The sequence below is a fragment of the Doryrhamphus excisus genome, chromosome 3 (assembly GCF_030265055.1).
Source record: "Doryrhamphus excisus isolate RoL2022-K1 chromosome 3, RoL_Dexc_1.0, whole genome shotgun sequence".
Lineage (NCBI taxonomy): Eukaryota > Metazoa > Chordata > Actinopteri > Syngnathiformes > Syngnathidae > Doryrhamphus > Doryrhamphus excisus.
The window spans coordinates 7,770,900-7,787,026 of NC_080468.1; the positions used below are offsets into that span (position 1 = coordinate 7,770,900).

The window sequence follows — 16,127 nt, forward strand, 5'->3', positions numbered from 1 at the left end:
GCTCACAAAAGTGCACATTTCACCTTGTGCTGTGCAGAGGAGTGTGTTGTCTTTTTCCTGAGTGTGTTTCTATACTGCAGGCAACAGAGCAGTTGGCCAGTGACATCCTGAGAGAAGCTCTCGCCGGAGCCTTCGCCAAATCCCCTCAGAACAGGTCGGTCCAAGTTTGCCTTCAACATGCAACCCTCTACCTACTTACATAATACTACGCCAGTGGTCTCAAACACGCGGCCCGTGGGCCAAATGTGGCCCGCAGGACACTAGTTTGAGGCCCCCGCCTTGATATGAAAGTTTAATGTTAGTGCGGCCCGCGCAAGTTTGATATGGATGCTGTATGGTATCATGTACCCAGAAAAAATTATTACGTTTGATTAATGTTCATGTTAAAGGTTAAATAACTGTTAATAGTTATCCTCCCTATCCGTGTGGAAGTGGTACGTTTTTGGCTATTTAAGTTTAAAGGAAATAACTTGAAGGCTACCGTTTAGGTCGCTAGCTCTCTAGTTTGCAAGTTAGCAAGACCCTGCAGTTGCGCAATATGTTGTAAATGAAAAGAGTATAAATGTGACTATAGTCGTGTTTTGTCATGTCTACAGGGCTCTAATAATGCTTTGTTCATTTTAATCTGAAAAAAATAATTTGTCTACCCACCAACTATATGTGGTTTCTTAAGTTTTTATTATTTGCCGTTTTATTATTATTATTATTATATTTATTTATTTATTACTGATTGATTGATTTTCTTTATTCTTGATTTGTTTATTTATTTTTCATCTTATTTTGTGTAGAAAAATAAAAAGTAAGATATTTGAGAACAGTGGAATGTTTTATCAGAGCTTTTATTGTAGAAAATTGGAACCAAAGTGACATTTTTTAATTTTTTTTGTTTTTAATAAATGCGTTTTTTTTTTTTTAAAACCTGATTTGGCCCAGTCTCACCCAGACCCAAGCTCCAGTGGCCCCCAAGTAAATTGAGTTTGAGACCCCTGCTCTACCTACTTACATAACACGCCTTTTTAAACACATCAGTTAGCTAATAAAAAAAATGTCCCACATGAAATTCTCCACGTGTTGTGCTTTTTCCCAGGGCTCCAAGGGAGATCACAGCCATGAACATCCACCAAGCCATATGTAGCATCCCCACCTGTGACTTCCTCACCAACTCACACATGGGCTGCCTGGCCAAGGACAACTGATGAAACTGAAGAAATTCCACATTCCCACCAGAAGGTCATGAACTTGCTCACTGAAGGACTGCTGATCCTAGTACTGTTTGGACTGTGGCACTCTTGCTTACCTCATCACCTTATTACCGGTAATTTTTTTTTTTTTTTACATTGAAGTGTTTCCTGTCACACAGCCTGCTAGTTCATTACCATAAACTGACAACACACTATTCTTATTATTCATCGTTCCGCCCCCTTGGCTACTACTGGGATGCCGTTGTGATGGTAACCACGGCTCTGCCATCATCATCAGCATCCTGTGTGATACCCTGTGGGGGTAATTATCACCATGCAATCGTTGCAGGTTTTTATTCATGTGCTGCGTTCCAAACTGTTTTATTATTCTGATGGCATAAAACCAGTCAGCTAAAGGTTAATAATATAATAACAGATATTTTTATGACTGTTTGCATTCTTGTCACCAGTCTCAGTATTTATATTAGTCATGTTGTCATGTACACACTGTATATGAGCAATGCGAAATAGATGCCGTTATATTTTTTATCCAGGATCATAATGTATGTTGACAGCAGTGTGTGTGTGTGTCTGTGTAGTGGACCGATACTGTATTGTAAGTATGTTTTTACTGCACAAGTGTTGGTCTGAAGTGAATGTTGAAGCCAAATTAGTGTATAGACAATACCCCCGATGATGTATTTTCATGTTTCAGTGAAAAAACCCCAAAATAATCGATATTCTTGTAATAAACAACACTAAAAAGTATCAATCAAGTCCTGTTAAATTCTGTCATGCTTAAATGCACCTTGTTTTGGTGCCAATGCGTCTAGTTTGGGAAGCTGCCAGGAATTCTGGGCGCCATTGGAGGGGAAAAAAAATAAAGTTTAGGCCGCTGTACCGTCTGTCAAGGGCCCTTTGGAATTGTCCAAACCACAACAACTCTCGCCCAACCACAACACACACACACACACACACACATTTGTCGCCCCTGCGTTAAATGACAAAAATATATTGTGTGAATGTGGTGTCCCAAAATTGAGGATATGGTTGTGCTAATATTAGCATGTAGGAATGGAATTTTAATTAATGCAGAATTGCTGCTAGCTAGACTGCTATAAATTCATAATTTCACAACAGTAAGCTTCTGAGACTTGTTTTGTCTTTTAAAAATGGGTCATACAGAACAGTCTCCACCAAAAGTGGCAGTAAAATAAAAATGCACTTTTAAGCGGTGTTTTATTTACCTTCATACAGTGTTCATATTTTTAGTATGTAAAAAGAAACAGGAAAACCACTAAGACCTAAAACCTTTATTCATTATTCCATTTAATATTTTCCTCTAACTATATACACAAAATAACACTTTCAAAATAACCAAATACAATTGTATTAAATTCAATAACTTAATTTTATTGCTAAAACCCAAGCAAGTTCCATTTCAAGCAACATTATGAGATAATTGAATTAAGAGGAAATAAATGAAAAGACAGTTTCTTGTGTTGTGCAGCATAATTAGCTATTCAATGACATGCATATTCAATTCTAGAGCAAGTGAAGCAAACCGGGCTGTAAAGGAGGCGGAGAGGGGGATCGGGAGCCTAGGGGGTGTCTTCTTAATTCTGCAGGGACTTCCTTGCATAGATTCTGGTGTGTAGTTCTTGCCTGGTGCCGGTCCCATGTTAAAAGGCCCGTGATCCACTTTGAAAGACAGCAGAAGGGTTTGGTGGCAGCTTGGTCCTAACCAGATGTTCCTAAAGTAAACAAAGAGGCATGTAAAGTAAAGAAAGGGGTTGCCATATTGCTAATAGCACTGAGAAATCACCCATATTCTGCGTTCTAGCAATTAGCCAAATCTGTCAGCCAAATTGGGGCATCTTATTTTAACTTCACTGCTATGGAGTCTTTTATGTGAGCATCAGAACACAAGGCTTTTTTCCCCCCTCCTTTTAGGCGGGATTGTGGGATTTCTGTCCCAGAAGCACTTGGGTGGATGTTGAGGGAAGGCAAATCAATGTGTGTGTGTGTGTGTATCATTGTGTACTTGTGTAGTCCCCCCTCCCACACATTCACTAACAACATCTATTGTGCCGTGCATGCAGCAGCCTAGTCTGCCTCTCCACTGAATTAGATGAGACAACTCCAATAATGGGCAGAAATAGTCGGACACACTTTCTCAATCAATCAATAATTTAGCAAGAACGCTTATTTCCATACGAATCTTAATTCTTTATCCCAACAAAATACCACAGACATGGGTGAACTCTCATTGGTATGACTATGTATCCATACAGTGTAGTAATGCACTAGGCCTCATGACTTTTTAAACCAGGGGTCTCAAACACGCGGCCCGCGGGCCAAATGTGGCCCGCAGGACACTGGTTTTAGGCTCCCGCCTTGATATGAAAGTTTAATGTTAGTGCGGCCCGCGCAAGTTTGATATGGATGCTGTATGGTATCATGTACCCAGAAAAAATTATTACGTTTGATTAATGTTCCTGTTAAAGGTTGAATAACTGTTAATAGTTATCCTCCCTATCCGTGTGGAAGTGGTAAGTTTTTGGCTATTTAAGTTCAAAGGAAATAACTTGAAGGCTACCGTTTAGGTCGCTAGCTCTCTAGTTTGCGAGTTAGCTTGTGTCTCAAGACCCTGCAGTTGCGCAATATGTTGTAAATAAAAAAATATAAATGTGACTATAGTCGTGTTTTGTCATGTCTACAGGGCTCTAATAATGCTTTGTTAATTTTAATCTGAAAAAAATAATTTGTCTACCCACCAACTATATGTGGTTTCTTAAGTTTTTATTATTTGCCGTTTTATTATTATTATTATATTTATTTATTACTGATTGATTGATTTTCCTTATTCTTGATTTGTTTATTTATTTTTCATCTTATTTTGTGCAGAAAAATAAAAATTAAGATATTTGAGAACAGTGGAATGTTTTATCAGAGCTTTTCTTGTAGAAAATCGGAACCAAAGCAAAGTTTATTCATTTTTCTGTTTTTAATAAATGCGTTTTTTTGGGGGGGGGGAAACCTGATGTGGCCCAGTCTCACCCAGACCCTAGCTCCAGTGGCCCCCAGGTAAATTGAGTTTGAGACCCCTGTTTTAAACCCTTATTTTGCCTTCTTCCTGTTGCCAAATTGGCACAGGAGTCCCCCTCTCTGTATGCAGCGTGGGAAAGGGGAAGAGGTCTAAAGCAGAAGAATAGTGAGACGAATAGAAGAAAGCAGAATAATGGATGAATGAAACATATTTGGTGCATTGTTAGCTTTTTGAAGCCTTTTATGTAATTCAATGCAATCGGTTCACCGTCCCTCCACATATGAGACTCCTGGATGGAAAGAGAGCATTCGTGCACTGTTTTAAGAGTGGAGATGAGTGCCTCTCTCTGCATCCAAAATGAGTTCCTTTGCATTTTTCTTTGTCTGGCGAATGTCTGACACGGATTATACAATGTGCTCACACAAATCTCTTTGCCTTGTGTTGTAACTAGGATGGCGAGATTTTCATGGTAAATATAGAACATAAGCAGCCTTGGTCCCAATATATAATTCTAAGATACATTATCTGGTATGGTGGCACGGTGGTCGAGTGGTTAGCGCACAGACCTCACAGCTAGGAGACCAGCGTTCAATTCCACCCTCGGCCATCTCTGTAAGGAGTTTGCATGTTCTCCTCGTGCATGTGTGGGTTTTCTCCGGGTACTCCGGTTTCCTCCCACATTCCAAAAACATGCTAGGTTAATTGGCGACTCCAAATTGTCCATAGGTATGAATGTGAGTGTGAATGGTTGTTTGTCTATATGTGCCCTGTGATTGGCTGGCGACCAGTCCAGGGTGTACTCTTGCCCGAAGACAGCTGGGATAGGCTCCAGCACCCCTGCGACCCTTGTGAGGAAAAAGCGGTAGAAAATGAATGAATGAATGATCTGGTAGCATCTATGAATGGGGCCACACAGCACTTTGACAAATTGACACACACATTTGTCTCTGTTTGATCTCTGACCTCCGAAAAGTTGTAACGATGATGAAGTAGTGAAACGTGCAAAACCTCCCTCGCTTCAACTGGGCCACTCATATTAATAGGCACTGTGACCTGCCATTGACCTCTCTCGCTTGCACTCCATCATACTGCAAAGGTTTAATTGAACGTCACTGAGAGAGTTATGCAAATCATCAACACCATCAACACTTGCTGACATTTTTAGTAACAAAATATGTAACATTTTCTTCCAATGGTGTAACTTTGAATGTAAACAAATGATGCCACCATGCCCAACAGCAGGGCAGTGAGTCATAGAGGGTACAGCAGCTTTATCCTGCTCTAATCTGCAACAATGTCAATGAGTTCCCAGCTTTGTGCACAAATCCTGTCACCTTCTTGCCGTTATTTTGGTTTTGTCTGGTGTTCAAATTTCAATCCCTACATCTGTCTCTTTGGCGCACTCCTCATTATGGCAGGATGCTTTAAATCAGGTCAGATGGACCATTATTTTGCATTATTTTTCATCTGAATTTATTTGAAAAGTACGGATGAATGTCTTTGGGGAATTTGAAACATTTGGACTTGGACTTGTATCCTGTGTTCTATTCACTGGGACTAGAACCCCCCCAGTGTGATGTAGTGCAGTTCTATAAACAACTACAAATGAGTCACCAAAATAAGAGATTACACGTATTGAATTAAAATAGTGTCACTAATTAAATTTTAGATGCATTACCTGCATGACCTGTCTCCTGCATTCTATTCACCATTAGAAAACCCCTGTCCAGGTATGATGTAGTCCAGTTCTATACCAGTACAAATTGCACACTATAATAATGAATATACTCTAGGAGTAAATTAAAACTGTGTCCCAAATGTTATTTTATTTTAAAGGCATGACCTGTCTCCTGCATTCTATTCACCATTAGAAAACCCCTGTCCAGGTATGATGTAGTCCAGTTCTATACCAGTACAAATTGCACACTATAATAATGAATATACTCTAGGAGTAAATTAAAACTGTGTCCCAAATGTTATTTTATTTTAAAGGCATGACCTGTCTCCTGCATTCTATTCTCTACTAGACCACTCTCAGTATGATGCAATGCAGTTCTACTGTATCTGTGAAAACGGCTGACTACAATAATAAACATATAATTAAATGATATTAGTGACACTTATTTTATTAGTTTTAGATGCATCACCTGTCTCCTGCATTCTATTCACCATTAGAAAACCCCTGTCCAGGTATGATGTAGTCCAGTTGTATACCAGTACAAATTGCACACTATAATAATGAATATACTCTAGGAGTAAATTAAAACTGTGTCCCAAATGTTATTTTACTTTAAAGGCATGACCTGTCTCCTGCATTCTATTCTCTACTAGACTATCCTCAGTATCATGCAATGCAGTTTTACTGTATCTGTAAAAACAACTACAATAATAAACATATAATTGAATGATATTAGTGACACTTATTTTATTAGTTTTAGATGCATCACCTGTCTCCTGCATTCTATTCACTGTCACTACATAGTATAGTGCAGTTTTATACAGCTATATTATTACATTTAGAGTTGTTAATACAGCTCATCCAAGTTTTAAATGACAATGTATTTTTTCATTCATGTATGAAATTTGTTTACTTTAACAGTAATAATAAAGAAAAATAAATACATGTGTAGAAATATACTGTATTATATACAGGGTATTATAATTTGTTTACTACTACTAATAATAATATCCGAAAAATCTATATAATTTTGGAATAATCATTAGAAGTATGTAACCTGTTATTTAACCTGTAACCAGACATTTGTTTTTTTTAATGGAAAGCCATCTGCAGAATACGTATATGTATTTTATAAGTGTGCATACAGCAACTATAATACGAGTATTGCAGCTACATGCTAATATTCTTTTAAGACAATGAATATCTACTTTTTTTTCTGCACTTGTCTCCCAAGCCACCCGATGGTATTGAGGTCAGCGAGAGGCGTGTTACCTAATATGGCCTGTTTTAGAGAGCTGGGTCACTTTGAGACGCAATGCTGCATCACTACTTTGAGGCGCCCCACCTGAGAGATGACTTTTAGCTGAGGTGTCCTGCCGCTCCAGCATTCCAGAACAATCTAATGCCATCTAATATCCAGACTAATATCTAATATCTTTTTAAGATACCGAAATGTCCTCACCTGACGCTTTGTTGATGTGCTGAGCTCGGCCTTCTCATGCTGGATGGTCTGCAGCATAAGAGGGGTGTGGTTGTGGGAGGGGCCAACTTGCAACTTGGCGGCATGAACCGGCAGAGGTACGGAGGTGGGCTGTATGTTGGTGCTAGCAGATGCGATGCCCTTCTGGTGCTGCCCTATTGACCTGTGGGCCTCACCACTGTAGGCAGCCTGATAGCTGGTCTCAGGTGGGACATGGGGGCTGTCCCGGTTGGTCCGAGGGTTGGGATATGGAACTGGAGGTTGTTTTCTGGTACTTTTGATGGGTCTGGTCCATGGCTTATATTCTTGGCTGGAAGAAGGGTGCAGGGTGTATTAGTAAGCTATAGTTATACAATGATGATGACTATGTGTGGGACTTACTGTCAGACATAGGAAACCATTTCTGGGATATAATATACTGTACAGTACATATGTCTAATTATTCCGCTGTAATGTCTCACTTTGCTTCTCATATAATTTACAAAACATGACATAGAGACAAGAGCATGGTGGTCGAGTGGTTAGCATGTAGGCAACACAATCAGGAAATCAGGAAGACCTGGGTTTTTGTTGTGTGGCTTTTCTCTGGGTACTCTGGTTTCCTCCCACATTCCAAAAACTAAATCAATGACAATGGCACATATGTACATACTGTACATAAAATACATACAGTGGTGTGCCCACTTACTGATTTCTTATTTTTATGAATGTCCAGTTCTTTGGATTTTGTTGTGGGGTCTTTTGTGACCTCTTGGATGAGTTGTCACTGAGTTCATGGGGTAATTTTGGGTGGTTTGGTCGGCCACTCCTGGGAATGTTCATCACTCTTCCATGTTTTCAGGATTTGTGGATAATGGCTCCCACTGTGGTTTGCTGGAGTCCCAAAGCTTTAGGAATTTGCCTTTTCCAGACTGATGGATCTCAATTAATCTAATTTATGGTTTAACAGGAGGGTGCAATCACTTTTTCACACAGGGCTATGTGCGTGTGGAGTTTTCTGTAATAATAATAATCATAATAATAATAATAATAATTAATAATATAAAAATAAAGGTTTTTGTTCTTATAATAATAAAAAATATTATTATTATTTTATTATTATTAAAATAAAAATAAAAATCATAATAATAAAAATAATACAAATAATAATCATAATAAAAATAATAATCATAATAAACATTAAAGAAAAGAAAAGAAAAGAAGAAAATTAAATTAAATTAAATTAAATTAAATTAAATTACAATACAATACAATAAAAATGATGATGATGATATTATTATTATTATTTATTATGAAGTGTTTTAAGACCCCTTGACTTAGACAATTGTTGATTAATGCCCCTGTTCTTCTGTCTATAGTATATGGTTCTCGGCAGAATATGAATCTGACAAATTAAGTTTGATGATTTTTTCTTTTACATTTTTCTAGTAGGAACCATGAATTGATTCATAATAAAACATGTCTTTAACTGGTGTTGATAAGTAAGTGAGTCCCTATAAGAACTCCTACTCTGTATGGTCACGGATGAGTGAAAATCTGGAATTTAACAGAGCACATCAAGTGGCCCAGATGAGAGACATGTCCTACCTGTAGGAGCTGGTTCTTCCCTCCTCGTCATCCTTCACCTCCTGCTCCCCCATCTTCTGCACCCTGCCCTCCCCAGGTGCTACCGCCATGTGAGAACTGTTTACCGGGCTGCCCCCATTACTGATCCAGGGGAAGTGATCCTTCCTCGGAATGGGCCAGGGTTTGAAATCCTGCTTGTACTGCGTGACGCTAGGAAAAGGCACCTCCGGAGGCTGGTAGTCCCCCCGGGGCTTGTACCCGGGGCCCCTCCGTGCGCGGAAAGACCCTCTCGTCCCCGCATCATCGGCACATTGTTGTCCAGGGGCTGGGGTGTAGTTATTCTCCGAGGATGAAACCTGCTTGGTGACGGATCGCACCTCCTGCTCGGAGATGTCCGAGTAGTTCTGGATGGTGAGCGGTACGGAGAGGTCTGATTTGTCGAATTGGTTCCAGAACCGAGCCAGGCAGCATACTCTGCTGATGCACGGCCAAGCCATAGCACAACTCTTTGACTTGGGCAAAAATGAATATGAATCCAACGCATAGACCTAAAACAGGTTTACATGAAAGAGAATGGTCCTGGTGGGACTGGAGGAGGGTCCACTATCAGCCGCACCAGAAGGGATCAAATGTTCCGCCGTCACTGAATAGTCCTCTCACACATAGTGTCTCCACTCTGCAGATAAATCCACGCAAAATACCCCCCACCCCACCCCCACTCCAAGTGAATATTTACTCCAGTCTACTTGCACCATTACAATAAACTGCAAAGCCACTCAACTTAAATGCAGTGATGGACAGGTCATGCCTCTTAAATCATCTACTCGCATCTCTTTATGTTGCAATTATGATGCAACGTCAAGGATCTAGTAGAGGAATATGGCTGATCATTTAATTTGACATGATATACAGGATGCTTAATTGACATTGGGTCAATTCATGTCCAAGACCCCAAGCATGTTAATACGGTAGTAGGCAACACAAAAAGGTACATTGATATCCACGACCCCCTTTTATAATAGTTGCATGAAATATAATGGTAGCAAGTCAAACTTTTGCAAACAGCTGTGTAACACCGCCCTCTGCTGGACAACATGACTAACAACTGTATTCCAAATACTAGGTATTTTTAAGTAAGTATTATTAAGATCACTCTAATCCAACATTTTGCCGTTTATTTTACATTTATTTATAGAATTTGACGTCATTTTAACCGAGCATTTTCTGTAGTTGGCCCCAAACTATGGAACTCTCTCCCCTCCCAAGTAAAAAAAAAGGCCCCCAACATCGAAAGCTTTAAGTCTCGTCTTAAAACCCACTTTTATTCTCTGGCTTTTAACTCTGAGTGAGTCGTATGGTCCTGTGTCTCTTAGTTCTTCGTTTTTATTGTAATTGGTTTTATTTTTTTTATACTTTTATTGTTTTGTTTCTTATTTTTAGTATTTTAATATCTATTTTACTATTTTATTTCTTAAATTATCTTTTAGTTTTGGATTATTACTTTTTAATTTTACTAGTCTGTGCAGCACTTTGCAAACTCTGTTTATAAAATGTGCTCTATAAATAAAGTGGATTGGATTGGATTGGAGTGTCCCTGAACGCATCAAAGCGGTGCAGACCAATGATTGCATAGTTAAGATGTACGTCGATGGAACAGAGTGGAGTATGGTGTGGTAGGATGGACTGTCTGATAATTAATAAAATTCATTTATTATTATTATAATAATATTGGTCAATACGGATATCAACGTTGGTATCGATATTCCGATCGATCCGTCCACAATTAGTACACTCCTTTCTGTTCGCCTCGTGAGAAGAGTCGGGTCTGTGATGATACATGTGATTCACGTTTGAACCACTAGATGGTGCTTGGATATAGGATGCCGGGGTGAACCACATTAGCTGAAGACAGCTAATGTGACATGTATGTTTCTTGTTGGCTAGTTGCAAGCTAAGATAAGTAAAAGAAGTTCGATATCAATCCTTTTTTCACGGAAACATTACAGGTTATATTGCGGTCCTGCTCTTATAGAGTTCCTCTTATTGCACAGCGGGTTGTTGGCTTCAGGCTGTCTCACCCTGAGGGAAGGTATGTGTTCCTGGTTGTTTAGCCACTTGTGTAATTGACGTGTGGGACGCTTATTATAACAATGGCCACATCTTGGGAGTGCTTTCGTTGCTGCCTACCGAGTGCCCAGATTCATGTTTGTTCCATAGGAACTCGGCAAAACAACGGAAGAAGCGGACACGTGGGTGCATTAACGTGGGTCAAGCGGCGGAGACATCGCCTTTATCGAGTAACGGTAAGTAAATACTTACGATTTTAACTTTCTATTAAAGTGCGCTTATGTGTCAATGTATGGCAACCTGGTAAATATTTATATTGACAACACTGCGGTCACTACAGGAAGCACAGACGATATGAGAGGTCGTTTGACTGACTACGCATGCGCATATAGGTACATTGAATGGGTGATTTAATAACAAGTCTTAAATAAAATATAAGTTAACATAAAATATAAAGACCATGAACTAAAACATGAAACATAACGTATTAATTTGGCTTAATGGTTTTAAAACTCTGTATAGTGGATGTAGGCATGAAAATATAAATTTACTAACTCAGACGATCTAGTATACTAGAAGGTTAGGTTGATTTATTCATTTTTTTTAGTTAAAGGGACAGTCCATATTAATAAACATGTATGTAAATCTGCCAAGATGAGTTGACAGGAGGGTAGGACAAAAGTAATAATAGGAAAAATTACTACAGCAACTAAGTATGAACAGCAAAAAATATTACATTTATCGGTCTTTGATATGAGTTTTAAGAGTTAAATCGTTATATTCCCTAATTGCACTACCTTTGACTCATAATAAGTATCTGCTAAACATTGTGCGTCTGCGTTGTTGCATTAACATTAACTCAATTTTTTTGTCCCTAGAGAATATGACTCACCTTTCAGAAAACAACCTGCAGTACAAAGATGTTGACTACTGGGACGAAAGGTACAAGGTGGAGACATGCTACGAGTGGTTGGGCGGCTTCTCCAAATTCCAGCATCTTTTGGAAAAACGCATCAAGAAAAACGACTCAATTCTTGTACTTGGTGAGTGTTTTAAAGATTGCTTCAATTTACATCTGTACACCCTGGACTGGTCGCCAGCCAATCACAGGGCACATATAGACAAACAACCATTCACACTCACATTCATACCTATGGACAATTTGGAGTCGACAATTAACCTAGCATGTTTTTGGAATGTGGGAGGAAACCGGAGTACCCGGAGAAAACCCACACATGCACGGGGAGAACATGCAAACTCCACACGGAGAATGCCAAGTGGAGAATCGAACCCAGGTCTTCCCGATATCCAGACTGTGTGGACAACATGGTAACCACGCATATTTAAGAGCATTTTAGGTATTTTTTTCCTAAATGAAGCATTTTCCAGGATAAAAATGGCAAAATGAACTAAAATACAAATAGTCATCCCTTGTTTATTGTGGTTAAGTGGTTCCAGACTTGACCACGATGAGTGAATTTCCACAAAGTAGGGTTCAGTATTAACTCATTCAATCCCAGCCTTTCTGTAGCGGCCATTTTTGATGATTTTGACAGAATTGTCAAGGCACACCGAATATTGTGTTGAAAATAGGCTCTCATCTTTCATCAGAAAAAAAGTTAGTTTCTATCTTTTTCTGTTCTTTCATAATCGGCAGTAGAAGATCGGTAAGTTTCAGTAAAAAAAATATTTTTCAACAAAAAACATTTTCACTTTGACACAAATTTAGCCAAATATATTTAGCCAAAATATCAACTATGCCACAACATTAACAACTCATAAAATGATTGATTTACATGAAAATAACAACTTATTTACAAATAACACCGTTAACTATTAACATTTTCACTTAAACTTAACTGTGTGGGCGCACGTTTGCGCGTGTACATGCAAATTTACCTTCATTGCATAACCTTGTGCACGTGCCTTGATGCTTTTCAACTTCATCCTCGCAGTGGAGCGTTTTTACAGCTAAAACTTCACTAGACCGGATCTCTTCTATTGTGCAACTGTGTCATCACTTCTTTGCCTCTATGCATGCAAAAAAACGTAAGATGTATAAGCATTTGGGTCTTTGGAGTTGAACAAAATTTTTGGTAGCAAGAGTTAATAATCTGAATATTTTCATAGAGCATAGAAAATCTGTTTATGACTTTTTATAGTAGGTGTTTTAACATTTATTGGAGTTCCATAGACATGAACACCGAGCTAGCTAGTTAGCCTCTCCAATGTACTTATTCTAAACTTAAGAAAAGGGATAGTTTGGACTTTTTTTTGCCATGGATTTTTTTTTTTGCCATCCCCATCAGCAGTGCACTACATCACGGAGATGGTCTGACTTTTTATGTGGGCAACAGTTTTGTGAATACTCTTTTGGATGCACATTGTTTTGAGAAGGAAAACACTTATGAAACCTAAGCAACCAGATGGAACTATTTGGGGGAAAGTCACTTTGGATGCACTACACTGCTGATGGGGATGTCATACTGCATGTCAAGAAAAAAATCTGAACTATCCCTTGATGCTGTGACCTTTTTTCTGCACTGTACTACCGGCTATAGCTGTTCACATGAGGCGTTTGAGCATATTATGTACAGTAAATCTGTGTTCTAATGGCACTAATGTAGTCAAGTCATTTTAAATTTACCCACAAAGTACCTCCAATGACAATCTGTGTACCCTTGGGGGTACGCGTACCCCATTTTGGAAACCTAGGCAGCATCAAGGTGTCTGTAAGTGAAACATACAAGCACCAGACTTATTTATTGCAGGTTTGAATGATCTGACAGCAGGCACAATAATAATAACATGGACTACTGTTGCAGGCGTAATCCAGCAAAAACTACTATGAACTCTGTCACTTTCAGTATTTTTCACTTCCTAAATGGCATATTTTCACTGATTATGTATGCTGTATTGTGTACTATGAGTGTAAAGATCACAATATGGGTGTTATTTCATGACCAGAGGACTCTAAATTTAATAACCCCTAAAAAGAAGGTCGGAAACACTACCAAAATACTTCATTTATAAAGAAGGACTGTAGTTACCGTTAATAACCACAAGGTGTCACTGTCTGCCTAAATATGAACAACCTCCTCTGCACCGCCCAGAAAAACAAGCTACAAAAAAACAACATATGAAACATGAAGAGCCTGCTGGATTTAGCTTCTGCAAGCCTGAAATTGGAGCAAAATAGAATGTTGCTGTTGTCCCAGTCATCAGTGAACCTCATCTAAATGTTATGGATTGCACTGCGGCTCATTTACACTGTACATTAAAAAATCACAATTTTTTATAACAGACCACTATACCAAAATATTGTCTTTTGTTTGCTTGTCATGCCTTCGCACAAACAGCGGCAGAGGGCTGCGGTTGTAGCTGTGTCTTTGCTTTCATGTGGGGACGTGCAGCTTGTGTGTGTGTGTGCTTTGTTTTGTGTGTTCATAGGTTGGTTTGTAGTGAAGGAGACTGATGTATTTTGTTAGGTACTGTCCAATTCCTGCTAGAACTACAATACTTTTATGAGTGACTTTACTTAATCAGCAGAATTATGTAAGAAAACAAACAATGTTGTGATTTTTTTGGGTGACTTTGGCTTAGGTTTGCCTTAAAGTGGAATCGGATGTCTAAGTGAGAATACTGACTGCAGGTAGAGATTTGATAAGAGTGCACCTACAGCACCTACTCACCTACAGCAGAGGTGTGAGTGGGATGGGAGAAATACATACAGTGAAGAAAATAAGTATTTGAACACCCTGCTATTTTGCTATTTCTCCCACTTAGAAATCATGGAGGGGTCTGAAATTTTCATCGTAGGTGCATGTCCACTGTGAGAGAGATAAACTAAAAAGAAAAATCCAGAAATCACAATGCATGATTTTTTAACAATTTATTTGTGTGATACAGCTGCAAATAAGTATTTGAACACCTGAGAAAATGAATGTTAATATTTGGTACAGTAGCCTTTGTTTGCTATTACAGAGGTCAAACGTTTCCTGTAGTTTTTCACCAGGTTTGCACACACTGCAGGAGGGATCTTGGCCCACTCCTCCACACAGATCTTCTCTAGATCAGTCAGGTTTCTGGGCTGTCGCTGAGAAACACGGAGTTTGAGCTCCCTCCAAAGATTTTCGATTGGGTTCAGGTCTGGAGACTGGCTGGGCCATGCTAGAACCTTGATATGCTTCTTACGGAGCCACTCCTTGGTTTTCCTGGCTGTGTGCTTCGGGTCGTTGTCGTGTTGGAAGACCCAGCCACGACCCATCTTCAATGCTCTGACAGAGGGAAGGAGGTTGTTCCCCAAAATCTCACAATACACGGCCCCAGTCATCCTCTCTTTAATGCAGTGCACTCGTCCTGTCCCATGTGCAGAAAAACACCCCCAAAGCATGATGCTACCACCCCCATGCTTCACAGTAGGGATGGTGTTCTTCGGATTGTACTCTTCATTCTTCTTCCTCCAAACACGCTTATTGGAATTATGACCAAAAAGTTCTATTTTGGTCTCATCTGACCATAAAACTTTCTCCCATGACTCCTCTGTATCATCCAAATGGTCATATGCAAACTTAAGACGGGCCTTGACATGTGCTGGTTTAAGCAGGGGAACCTTTCGTGCCATGCATGATTTCACATCATGACGTCTTAGTGTATTACCTACAGTAACCTTGGAAACGGTGGTCCCAGCTCTTTTCAGGTCATTGACCAAGTCCTGTCGTGTAGTTCTGGGCTGATTCCTCACCTTTCTTAGAATCATTGAGACCCCACGAGGTGATATCTTGCATGGGGCTCCACTCCGATTGAGATTGACCGTCATGTTTAGCTTCTTCCATTTTCTAATGATAGCTCCAACAGTGGACCTTTTTTCACCAAGCTGCTTGGTAATTGCTCCGTAGCCCTTTCCAGCCTTGTGGAGGTGTACAATTTTGTCTCTGGTGTCTTTGGACAGCTCTTTGGTCTTCGCCATGTTACAAGTTAAAGTCTTACTGATTGTATGGGGTGGACAGGTGTCTTTATGCAGCTAACGACCTCAAACAGGTGCATCTGATTCAGGATGATACATGGAGTGCAGGTGGACTTCTAATGGGCAGACTAACAGGTCTT

At 39.4% G+C, this 16,127-nt stretch overlaps 3 protein-coding genes across 6 annotated transcripts in view; 2 read left to right on the plus strand and 1 right to left on the minus strand.

Moving 5' to 3' along the window:
- The window catches only part of yeats2 (YEATS domain containing 2), a 19,591-nt gene extending 16,865 nt beyond the window's left edge, over positions 1-2,726 (plus strand). For 2 of the 3 annotated variants that reach the window (XM_058066393.1, XM_058066394.1), the window contains exons 29-30: positions 81-154; positions 1,088-2,726. In XM_058066393.1, the coding sequence (XP_057922376.1) occupies positions 81-154; positions 1,088-1,196 (183 nt within the window). In that variant the 3' untranslated portion in view covers positions 1,197-2,726. The remainder of the gene's footprint in view (positions 1-80; positions 155-1,087) is intronic. The other variant, XM_058066396.1, reaches the window with a different exon arrangement.
- map6d1 (MAP6 domain containing 1) lies at positions 2,467-9,701 on the minus strand. Its single transcript, XM_058066398.1, has 3 exons — positions 8,976-9,701; positions 7,371-7,698; positions 2,467-2,935 (listed from the first exon to the last, which is right to left on the minus strand). Exons 1-3 carry the CDS (start codon positions 9,449-9,451, stop codon positions 2,864-2,866), a joined length of 876 nt encoding a protein of 291 aa, XP_057922381.1. The 5' UTR covers positions 9,452-9,701; the 3' UTR covers positions 2,467-2,863.
- An 861-nt stretch (positions 9,702-10,562) lies between these two features.
- Positions 10,563-16,127, plus strand: part of ece2a (endothelin converting enzyme 2a) — a 74,647-nt gene continuing 69,082 nt past the window's right edge. The window contains exons 1-3 of one of the 2 annotated variants that reach the window (XM_058067068.1): positions 10,563-10,627; positions 11,172-11,257; positions 11,900-12,064. In XM_058067068.1, the coding sequence (XP_057923051.1) occupies positions 10,593-10,627; positions 11,172-11,257; positions 11,900-12,064 (286 nt within the window). In that variant the 5' untranslated portion in view covers positions 10,563-10,592. The other variant, XM_058067069.1, reaches the window with a different exon arrangement.

Bases quoted from the DNA above. Each gene is read 5' to 3' on its own strand.
- map6d1 (XM_058066398.1), bottom strand. From the start codon at position 9,451: ATGGCTTGGCCGTGCATCAGCAGAGTATGCTGCCTGGCTCGGTTCTGG. The intron at 7,699-8,975 runs GTAGGACATGTC...CCCTTCTTCCAG, and splicing joins GGAAGAACCAGCTCCTACAG to CCAAGAATATAAGCCATGGA. The intron at 2,936-7,370 runs GTGAGGACATTT...TGTTTACTTTAG, and splicing joins GCACATCAACAAAGCGTCAG to GAACATCTGGTTAGGACCAA.